The 12,190-nt window shown below is 32.2% G+C and overlaps 1 protein-coding gene across 2 annotated transcripts in view; it reads right to left on the bottom strand.

Annotated features, from left to right (window-relative positions):
* Positions 1-2,571: 2,571 nt before the first annotated feature.
* The window catches only part of LOC126761542 (neural/ectodermal development factor IMP-L2), a 37,327-nt gene continuing 27,708 nt past the window's right edge, over positions 2,572-12,190 (bottom strand). The window contains exons 1-4 of one of the 2 annotated variants that reach the window (XM_050477840.1): positions 10,608-11,704; positions 5,631-5,924; positions 4,880-5,374; positions 2,572-4,286 (exon numbers count right to left, since the gene is read on the bottom strand). In XM_050477840.1, the coding sequence (XP_050333797.1) occupies positions 4,272-4,286; positions 4,880-5,374; positions 5,631-5,921 (801 nt within the window). In that variant the 5' untranslated portion in view covers positions 5,922-5,924; positions 10,608-11,704 and the 3' untranslated portion in view covers positions 2,572-4,271. Of the gene's footprint in view, positions 4,287-4,879; positions 5,375-5,630; positions 5,925-10,607; positions 11,705-12,190 lie in introns of those variants that run through there. The other variant, XM_050477839.1, reaches the window with a different exon arrangement.

The following is a 12,190-nucleotide window of genomic DNA, read 5'->3' as shown; positions in this document are numbered from 1 at the left end:
ATAAATCGTATTGAGTCGTTTATTTTATTCGCAGACTTTCGTTACATCTAAGGCAAACACAATTTGTCATAACGGATTCTGAAATTATAAAATTATAAATTTTTATACTTGTTTGGAAAAATTGTTGTTGGATTACATACAAAAATGAATTTACGCAGTTGTAATTCTCAACGCTATTTTTTCAGTTCGTTATAACTTATAACTTTACGAGACTATATGAAACCTCCAATCATATGTGTGTCGATAAAGCTACCAGAACACCACATCGTTTTTTTCTAGGTAAGTTTGAAGCTTCTACTGAAACCTTTCATTGAATATTGGAAAGCGTTTACAGAAGTTTTTAGAGAGGCACACATTGCTGTCTTGAGATGGACTTAGAGGCACTAATTTCTCTTGAGGTTTAGGTATCATACCTAAATGCCATAGCACCTCTCGTTATTTTTTTTTGCTGGCGACATTACCATTGTTCTAGAAATTATACTTTAAGTTGTATTGAGGTCATCCCAGAAAAAAATTTAGGAAAATTGCGCATAATGTATACGAGATGGCACTGACTCCAAATGATCTCATTTTGAAAACAATAATAAAGTTTTGTATTAGAAAATATGAAAATATTTATTTTCTTGATAAGATTTCATTTTAAAATATTTTTGATCCGAATCATATAGATCTCTCGATTTTTTTTTATTTAAGATCATTTATTATTTTATATTGACTATTTATTAACCATAGAAATCTGGGTTTGAAAAACTTCTCTGCTAAAAAAATGAAACCCTCTTGTCTAGCTTGAAATGAGGGTAATGCGGGATCTGTTCAATATAAAAATATTTTCTCAAAGTATACTAATAAGCATTAAGAAAGAACTGATAGAAAAAAAACAACCCACGCTAAAATACCAGTTGAACAGAAAATTTAGTAGGTGACCAGTGTATTTAACTAGAATATCAATACAGTTTTTTACATTATACACCTGCTGGAAGCTGAGCGGTTAAACAAATAAATTATCTTAGTTTAGATAATGCTCTCAGACGCTCATTATTACATGATGGTGTGTTTATTTTTGTGCGCCTGGTAAAAGTGGAAGTCTCTTTATTTTCAATCGATAAATATCCGACCATCCAGAAAAACATTCGCTTAGAAATCGATCCATCTCTTTCTTTCCAATTCTTACATTTTGTAAATTACACTCGATAAAAATTCAAACCATTGATAAACTCCCAATTTTTAAGCAAATGTTCTTCTTCTGAATGTTTTCTAGAAAATAATGTTTGGTTATAAAAATTTGCTCACTCATTTAGTTTATATTTCCATCAGTTCGGTGGGACATCTGAAAGTGTGAGCTCCTACGTGTTAAGCCTTGACCTCGCGAACACAGCACAATTAAGGAAGTAGTAGTGAAAAGATTGCATCTCGTCTTACTGCGTTGGGTAACATTATCAACCTTACAGCATGGAAGCTGATAGGGCAATAGCCTGTTAACACCCCCGCAACTAAGGGGAAGCTAGTTGTTTTAAGGGCAAAGAGCTCAATGGATCGTTTACGACCGATCTAAGGCCAAAATGATCTTGTAACATCGCATGAACCGATGATAACCCAGCACTAGCCAAGTTCATGCGAAGTGCAGCTATCCGGTAGTAGAATACACAAGCAGACGGGGAGCACCCACTCGTTCCCTGATAGCGAGGCTTCAGTGCCTGGCACAAAGTGACCCACTGCCATTGATAACGAGGTTAGGGTATAGTTTCTTTATTTTTCTGACCGCGGTATCAGGTAAACAGAAAATTTTGTAGGCCGTCATCGTTAAACGTGTAAAAGCAGTAATAATTCATGTGAATGAGTAAGAGCGGAATTGAGAACAGATATTATTGCACATGTAACGGCGCGCTTCTGATTGATCAAACGCACTCTCTCAATGCGCTCATTTTTATACGAGGGCTGCTTTATATAATTCTGGGCTAATAATGAAAATAGGAATATTTATCAACGAAAATAGTTTTATTGTTTTTCAAAATATTCTCCAACAAGATTAATACACTTTTGCATGCGCTCAAACCAATTTTCGAAGCACTTTTTCCACTCCAATTGCTCACAATTTCTGCTTCAACAGCCCGGTGAAAATGCACTTTTTGATTTTCAGTTTAAAAATGTGTTCCAGGGTGACCAGATTACAAAATAAAGATGACGAGTTGTGACGAATGAATTATGGAAGGTCAACAATTTTAGTGACCAGATTAAAAAAATAAAGATTGATGACATACGGAAATTAAGTAGGAAATTTTTTGTAATATTTTGGTTAACTTTAGTCATAGGTTTGTGAATGGAATTTGTTTTTTTTTTTATCAATATTATTCGGTGGTCATGAATTATATTATTTCGGAAAAAAATTTTGGTAATTTTTTGCGAACAAAATTGTTTGAGGTGCAACCCAGATTTATGCTTTTCAACTTCTGGGCCACAATATCCAATGGAACTCGTTCAAAACCTTTGAAGTAATTTTTTATTTTAGCAAATACGAAGAGACCTTACCTGGTCTTTTCACATCCTCATAGTTAAAATACAAACTACCGTAAGTATATTTTCTTTTATAATTTTTATTGAATTTTTTTTCATAGTTTTAATTGTATATTTTTTACACAATCTCAACACATAAATTACTTGTTTTATTTCTATTACAGCGGTGTATTGTGTGTCTTTTCTAAACATCAGTTCAGTATAAAACCATATTATACATAAATGTAATTAACTTAATTAAACATATATGTATATATTAATTTAATAAGTTTACTATGGAAAAAATAACGGAAAACAACTTAAATCAGTAAATGTGTGGAATTACAATATTAAATTAATATAAATTAGAGAGCATATGCATCTGCTTGTGTGTTGTTGTTGTTACTGATTTCAGCATTTTTGCTATTTTTTCTTTGTATTCTTTTTATAATCGGCTAAACAACTATTGTAATGAGATATTTGGTAAAAATAAATAAATTAATGCTTAGTGATATGAATGGATTCTTGTTTGTATGTGTGTATGCTTATGTATTGGCGTTGCTAAGTTGAGATTTATATATAGGTATTTATGTATACGTGAGTTGTGTGTGTATGTGTTTATGTAAATACATTGTGTGTTTTAACAAAATATTAAATACTTTTCAGTTAAGTGAAAATTAAGTACGGCCAATTTTTAAACTATTATTCTTTAAATTTAAATTAAATCAACTAAAACTAAATTAAATGTACACATATAAGTGACTGGTATTGTTGTTGTAAAAAATTAGCAAACTAATGACTAATGCAAACTACGAACTAAAACACAAATCATTTCGAAGACAAAAAGTTGAGTTGTTAGACAAGTGAAGTTTCCTACTTGCAAGCGCTGTGAATGCATTCGAGACGGAAAAATAATAAATAAACATTTAGCTGCTTTTGTTGTAGGCAGTTAGACAAAAAAAAAACAGATTTTGCAATTTGCCAATGAGAAATTTTGAGCTAGTATATTTAGAAAATAAGGTAATACATAATTATATAATATTAAAAACAAAGTCTTGTTAACTGCATGTGTTTGTATGTGTGTATGTGTGGACTTGTGTATACGCGCACAACAGAACGCTGATATAATTTTTAGTTTTAATGCGTTTATTTGTAGCTTTGCCGACTTGCGGCGTGTGCCTATGTATGTGTATGTGCTTGTGTGCAGTTAAGCATGCGCAAGGCAAGCGTTGCAAGTATACTTGGTTTAAAGTAAGAATCTGAGCTGGTTACATTTCATTAGCGTTTTTGTTTGTGTGCATATTTTCATTTGTGTATATACTTGTTTACATAATTATTTAATAAAATAGCCTATTATTATTTGGTATGTTTTTTTTGTACATTTTTCTGTGTTTCTTATATTTTTTTCAAGAGTTTTAAAAAATATTTTAAAATTTTTTAATTTGTTTTTTTTTTTATTTTTAATATTTTTGTGCTTTTTTTGTATTATTGGAAACGTTTTTGTGTTTTTTTAATTTGTTTTTTTAGTTTTAATTTTTTTTTTTTTTTTTTATTTTTTATTTTTTAAAAAGCATACGCAAATATGGGGTAGCACCTTTGCAGGCATTTAAACTATCTATAATAAAACGTACAATACAATGGTATCATATTTCACTTAGGAACCGTTTCTTATTATCGTGTGCATTCATTTACATACGTACAACTGCCTTGTATAGTGTTTACATGTGTGTGTGTGTTTGTTTTAGGTGGGGAGACGACATTTTCACATATCCAAAATTGGTTTATTTGTCTTCTTTCTGCAATGGTAAGAACAAAAAAATAAATTTTTAGTATAAATACAGATAATATTATTTTATTTTTGCGTGAAAAACAATATTGAAAATTAAAAAAGAAATTTAAAAAATGTGACTTCTTTTGGTATTGAGGATTTTTAAATTTATTTTTTGAACATTATACTGAAAAATTAAAAATAAATAAATAAAAAATAAAAATAAATTAAAACTATTTTTTTTTCTTGAAAATTAAAAAAGCAATAATAATAAAATGCGCTACTGAGTTAAAAGTTATTCTGAATAAAAAGGTGGCATTGGTGGTGGATTTACATGTGGTGGATTAACATGTGTATCCAAAATAAATTAATATTTTATTGAGAATTTTTTTTTCAAAAATTTTTTATTTAATTTTTTTTCCAAACATTTTTTATTTAATTTTTTTCTTAAATATTTTTTTAAATTTTCTTTTCTAAATTTTTTTCAAATTTTTTGTCTAAATTTTACTTCTAAATTTTTATTTCTAATTTTTTTCCAAAATTTTGTTCTAAAACTTTGTTTTTTCTAAACAAATTTTTTGGTATTCTATTAAATTTTAAACATATTAATCAGATACTTACAAGTACTGGATAGACAAACGTATCCGCAGTATCCTTTCCCATAGCATTGCGTGCTATACACCTGTAGGCGCCCATATCTTCCCACTTGATATTCGAGAGTAGCAAATCACCGGATGGCAAAATTTTGAAACGATGATTTGGCTCAATTAATTTGCCTTCACCATTCATCCAGAAGACCTCAGCACGTGGACGAGCATGCACCTTGCATGGCAATACAATATTCGAGTCGACCAAATCCAAATGGAGTTTTTCGTGGTAGACAATGCGTGGTTTCTGTGGACCAGGGAATGGTTTGTCGCGTACTTGCACCAGCTCCTTCATGTCCGCTTGTGGATAGACAATTGTGGAGCTGTAAATGGTCTTGCCACCGGTGCGACCGACACATGTGTAGGTGCGTGCCTCACTCAGCATATGATCGATGACATGTACAGATCGTACACGCACGATGGCGCTCGGTGATGATTCGGATATAACATTGGATTCAACGCTGTCGATCTGTTGGTTAGAAAGGAAGAGAGAGAGAGAAAGGAGAATGATAATGAGTTGAGTTATTTAAAAGTGGCAAGATTTGTTGAAAAAAATCGACAAAACATACATATATATTTTTCTATACATTTTTTTTTTTATAAAATATACATATATATTTTTTGTTGTTTCAATTATATATTATTTTTTTCTTATGCTACAATGTGAAAAACACCTTTCTTTTCTTCTTTTTTTGTTTTTTTTTTTATTTTGCTTTTTAACTCACCTCAGACAACGGCAAATGTCCCACCACCCACTGTATGGTGGGCACTTGTGAGCCCATCACTTCGCAGGCAATCTCAACGGGCTGACCGAGCGACTGCAGCAGTTTGGTTGGTGGTTTCTTGGCGAATTTAATCCAGTCATGCTCGAAGGGTGAACGCTGTTTTTCCGTTTGTCCTTCACCGTCACCTTCACCGGTATTCTCAATCGAATTGTCGACATCTTCAATGGCTCTGCCCTGTATGCAGGCGGCAAAGAGCACAAGCTGTGCTATTAATAATATGTTTATATTCATTTTCTGTGAATGAAATGCAAGCAAAGATAACAGATTAAGATTAATTGACGAAATGTGAAATTTAAAAATCAAATCACAAAAAAGATTTATATGCGACAATAAAGTTACGCAGCATAAATAGGTCAATCACCTCAGAAAATTGTATCACTGAGCCGCGCAAGTGCGATAGATAACGCAAATTAATTGCATTAAATTTATATAAAATAAATAAAAAAGAAATTAATATAATTTTTAAATTTATTGAAATGTACTCGCACTTCAGCGATATGCCTGGCATAAATGAGGGCCAAGGAGTCGCGGCAATTCACAAGCTCAAGAAACTAATAAATTTAAATACATTACGTAAATAGCTCAAAAGCCGACGAAGATCACTGCTACTAACTACTGCAAATATTTTAAATTGTTTTGCCTCATTTTATTTTATTTTATCATTTTAAAAAATCTACTATCGTGCCTACGTGACATTCCAAAGTGAATTTTGTGAAGTCGCGCAGCGCCAACTGTCACTACACAGATTTTGCGAAATGGACGGTCGAAAGCGTGCGTATATATTATATTTGAATATAGTATAGTATATATATTTGTAGGGGTGTAGCCTCTTCTAGCTGTTCTTTGGTGGTTAGTAGCCACGCGTATATAGAATCGATCGGTGCATAGAACTCACACACATACACAAACTGGGGTTATCGAAAAATCAAATTCCATATGATCCTCGCTTATCGCTTATTGTATGAGCGAAATAAATTTAGTTGAATTAAATTAGTAAACGTCAAACACAGGAAAAGTGATTGGTAGACACTTGTTACCTACTGATCGTCACTGCGCGCACTAGAAAGTCCGCAGATAGGCCGAACACTTTTATAAAGCAAGTGATCCTCACTTTTTTTTTCTTCTCATTTTAAGTATACTATATATTATAGGTATATATAGTTGTAGCTATATAAATATATATATAATTTATTATATATTCGCCGACAGCGCTGTCATGTATTTTACCGATTAATTGCTTCTATCCAGAAGCCACCTCAGCGTGTTCAAGGTGCTCGTCGTACCGGTGGTAGCATCACACTAATTGTCATGCTAATTAGGTAAGACGAGCAAACGCTTAAATGGCCAGCCGAGCGCTTCAAACAACTCAACACAAATCGAAACAGAAATAAAAATAAAATATAATAAATAAATTCAAAAAAAAGAAAGTAAAAAAGTAAAAATAATATTATGGAAATCATGCCATGAGCCATGAGTCATGAGTGTGCCACGTTAGCTTTGCCTTTCCTTTCGTGGACTTCCCAATAATGCACGGCTTAACAACCATGGCATAGTATGCGAAATATAGTATATATAAGTATACAGACATTCTCGTTAAAAAGTAATAAATACAAGAATTATAATTGTTTAAGTACACAATCGAATTTGAATGTGCGAATTAATCACAATTTTTATTACAAACTTTTTTCATACATATATTTAATATGTGTGCCCTAGCAGGAAATTTCTAACTTTGTGGAGTAAATTTTCAAAAATTGTATAGCTTTTTTCAAACTGCAATACCTGAGACTTGCTGTACATAATAGACCAATATGTCGAAAGGCATAATCAGGCTTCTGGTAGAAATCTTCTGTGGGCTGGTTCAGACGACCAATATGAATTACTTATTTAATAGTAGACGCCACTTTTGTATACTAAAATTCGTCAATAAATGTATGACGGAATGACTTGGACTAGTTTACACTTATTCAGAACGAAATTTAGTTAGTAAAGCTCTCTCCGTTTGTTATCGTTTCATTAATGACATATTTTTATGGAAAATTGTACTGTTCCCTCGATTTTTAATTACTTTATTAATAATATTTTTCATAATAAAAAAGTTTAGAATATATATTTTTTTGTATTAGAAAATGTTTATTATTTTGCAAACCAAGTGCCAAATTTAATAATTAATACTTTGGTTTGCTCTCAAAGATATAATAAAACATAATTTCAATAGCCACAAAAGATGTCTTGATTTCAACAAAACTTAAATAATGCCGAATCGAACGAGCAACTCGCTTAATCAATTAGGCATAACCTATGCCACTTCGGTAATATATTCACACAATCCCTCGCAACGACTTCAACTATATAACTTTATTTGTCTTACGAAACTACCTTAGCTTGCCAATTCCAGAATTAACTAGATTTTGCCAAAGGCGTGCAATTTTTCCTACTGGGTCCACAACTATAGGTCTCGTGGTTGTTGGTCATACATATGTATGACAAGCTTTTTCCGATCGAGCACAATCCGCGCAGCATTTAATGCGCGCTATTAAACGCTCGTAAAAGAGTTTTAATATTTATTTTTATTATGCTCTAATAGATCCGTAAATTTATGTTAAGCCCCTTATTACGGTGGACACATAATATTTTTTATGACTATACGACATTAATGTTAGCTTTGATTGCTTAATGCTGATATGTTGCTGTTGTTTCTTTGTGTTTCTTGCTTTAAATGGGTCAGCAAAAGCGATCTTACTAGAATGATACGCAGATTTTTTTCAATGAAATGTGTATTTCTAAGTAGGTGGCATTTAGTGCTTAGCAGCTAAGTAGCTTAAAATGGATTAGTAAGTTTATTATATAAATAATGTGTGATGAAATTGTTTGCTGATATATGTGTATGTATGTATGTATGAGTATGCGCTAATAAATGACTTTCGCAGAAATTTTGAAATTTTGTAGAAATTCGAATGAATAATTGAAAGCGATGGGGACTTTGGAATATATAATATTTAGAGCAAGTGCCGTCGGATCTTATAATGTTTTTATTGGAATGATATTTATAAAAAATACAAATATGTATGTATATAATTCTTTAATGACACTTCTCATGATAGAAATATGTGAAATTTCATCATTGCTGTTGGGAAGCGATTTAGTCTTTTCAAGGCTGAAATTTTAAAAATTTCGTAGAATTGAAAAAGAAAAGTGAACTTTCATTAACTTTTTGTTTTAAAAACAAAAAACTTATATTGATTTATAAATTATTAAAAATGGATTGTCCTTAAAATATTTCCACAACCAAAACCTTGATCAGTGATCATGCAGCAACTTGGCTAAGAAATATATACGCAAAGTCACATCTTTTCGAAATAAACTTCATTAATGAATGAACATACATACAAACACACGTATAAATTTAAATTTTACAAACTCAGAGCATTCAATAATCACTTTCTTCATTGCTCAAGTCTAGTGTGAATCCTTAGCAATAGACAACGCCAATTTTCTTGGCCAAGGTATCCACCAAGAGTCGCCGCATACAATTTCTGCGTGCATAAAATTAAATTGGTGACGTAAATTTTTTCATTCAACGGCACAAAGAGTTGTGCTCGATTATTTTTAGATATAGTGACAGTGTAAAAAAGCACAAACATCCATTATACATACATATATTGGTATTGTAGTGTCTGGCCAAGTGGCACTTTTAGCTTTTCGATTTTTTCCATTTCTTTTTTTTTTTTTGCTGTGTGTATAATTGGAGCGTCTGATGTAAATGATCGCGACAGTACAAGGGTATGTATGTGCTACTGCATAGCTACCATTAAATACATATGTATGTATGTTTGTGCGTATGTAGTATGCCTACTTCACATTAATTGTGCTCTATTAAGCTTTTGCCTACACTTGAGGTGATCGCACACTCGCCGTAGGCACTTAAACGCTCTTCACTTAATCGCTGTCTGGTTGGTTAACTCGACGACTGTCTACTCAACTCATATCATACATATTCGTATGTACATATGTACGTATGCTTGACTAGAGTGTCAAGTTGAGGTTTTTGCCATTTATTCATTCTTTCTTGCTTTTGTTTGAGCAAATATATGACAAATGTTGCATCAGAAAATTAAAACAATTTTATTTTGATATGACGTATGCAAAATATAAGTATGTGAGAAATAAAGAAGTGTGGGGGAAAAACCTTCTAAAAAATATTATTTTAGCCATACTTATGTATATGATTAAGGCATATTCTTGCCAGCTTTGTAAAGAAAATTATGATAAACGAGACGTATCAAAAATTATATAAAATTTAAAAAATTAATCAACAAAATTAGGAAAAAACAGCAAATTAAATCAAATAAATAAAATAAAAATTTAAGCCTATCAAAAATTATGTAAAAAATTAAAAACTGAATCAAAAAGCATCAGAAGAAAAATAAATTAAATTACGTTAACTAAATTAAATTAAATTAATTAAATTAAACTACATAAATTAAATTAAATAAATTAAAAAATCAGTAAAAACGCTAAAATAATTGCAAAATAAAAATGATCCCAAAAAATTAAAATTTTAAAAATAAAAAAGTTCACAAGCTAGATCAGTGACCTTGCAACCAAAAAAAAAAATCACTCAAAAACTCTTCGAAATTCAATATATGAAAACTTTCTCATTATTTTAAATAAATAAAATATATATAAGGCACTCAATTATCTACCGCTTTTATTCAAAATTCGTGTAAAAAGCCAAATTTTTCAAAATTTAAAAAAATAAAATATTTACATATAACACTCAATCCTTTCCTTCAAAGCTATGTGGCTCCATAAACCTTACTTTCAAAACCTTCAAAGCACCATCTTCAATAATACATATGCTGTTCTTAAACACTCCAAATTTAATAATTTTCTCTGCCAACACAAAATACTCACATTGATTTTCTTCTTTTTCCTTCGGTTATGAATGATTGCGGTAAACAAAATTTTCTCTTGAAGGATAACTTTTCGTCGTTGTCGTTATAGTCGTCGTGATTACACGTTCAGGATAAGTTTTTTACTTTCTTGGATTGCACCGAAATTGAGTTTTCTCACTCGCTAATTATTTATCTCTTTCTTTTTACGTTTGGCAGGCGGGCAGCAGCTAATTTGTAGGTTCGCTTTCTTGACGTTGTGAAACTCGCAAATCAACTGTGCTCGTGTTATGTTATGAATGAATTTATCACCTCTAGATTATGTTGAGTCCTCGATTGTAGATTTGAATTGATTTTCAGTAATAACAATAGATAGCTTTGTGATGACATAGGTCCTCGTATGGACTCCGTTTTGGCAAAGTATCTTCGCACTGTTAACGAGATTTTGCTGCCGTTCCTATGCACGCTCTGGTATCGCTGTTGGGACTCGTTATGTCGCCTTTTCACAAAATTTCGAAATAATTCAATTGGTGTGCGCGGGCGCGTGTATGTGTGTGCTTTACTGGATTAGCGCCTTAGACTGATGCTTGGTGATTAACTCGACACTGATATGCGGCGTTTGCAGTAATGGCAATTTATATGACATTCGTTGGAATTAACGCTGCTTTTTGGTAAAAGTTCTTTTCTTGTTGTATTTTATATTTGTTGTTTTTTTTTTCTTAATGCTTTTTGAGAAGTCTCTTTATGCTCAATGCAAATGCTTATAGCCTTTTTAAGAGTACTTGATACTTTTGTTGTGGTTGTTGGTGTTGACACTTAGTCACGCGATATACGACACGATGGATAAACTTCGAACAGTAAAAAGTGGACATTACACAGATTACGTCCGCACCGTATTGTTCTTGTTCTTGTAACGCTTTGCTTTCAAACGATCCCGACAATTAAACAAACATGGAAATTTAAGTAGTCACGATCACACGAGATTTCCGTTTACAATTGTTGTACAATATACTAGTGTTCTAAAGAATTTATTGCAGTTGGAGCGGAAGCTTGGACACGTTGTGAAATTCACAATTTTCTAATAAGTTATGTTTTACAGCTGAAAACTGTAACAGAACTGATTGAATTTTCTACCTTCGCTGCATTTTATAGAGTTGCTCTCCTCGCGTATGCCTATCTGACGGTGGCAGCGGCAGTGCAGCGCAGTCAGCCGTTTGCGTCGCTCGTCGTTCTCTTCGTACTCTCACTCGATCGTGATTGGCTTACTACGCTCGGCTGTTGAGTTTGTGGCTTTTGGTTTGCTTTGGTTTGAATTGGACTTCGTGTGTTTGGCGTGACGGCACACATTGTGGGCATGTCGGTCTGATTGTTGGATCGTTGGAACGTCGCGACGTCGGTCTCACCGTCGCAGTGGACCCACACTGTATGACTAGTTGTCTAACCTGTATATAAAAGGGGCGCTGTGCTGCCAATGGGTAAATTTTCGAGATATAATGTCGTGATGGTGCAAAGTGGAAGTTTTGTCGGTTAAAAAAAATCAGCAAAACGTAGGTGTTAGGGGAAGAACATAGCACGAACAGTTCAATGATTTTTTCAAATATAAAC

Source organism: Bactrocera neohumeralis, chromosome 6, assembly GCF_024586455.1.
Source record: "Bactrocera neohumeralis isolate Rockhampton chromosome 6, APGP_CSIRO_Bneo_wtdbg2-racon-allhic-juicebox.fasta_v2, whole genome shotgun sequence".
NCBI classification, from domain to species: domain Eukaryota; kingdom Metazoa; phylum Arthropoda; class Insecta; order Diptera; family Tephritidae; genus Bactrocera; species Bactrocera neohumeralis.
The sequence above is the reverse complement of the archived record's forward strand: the minus strand, read 5'-3'. Positions and strand labels throughout refer to the sequence as shown.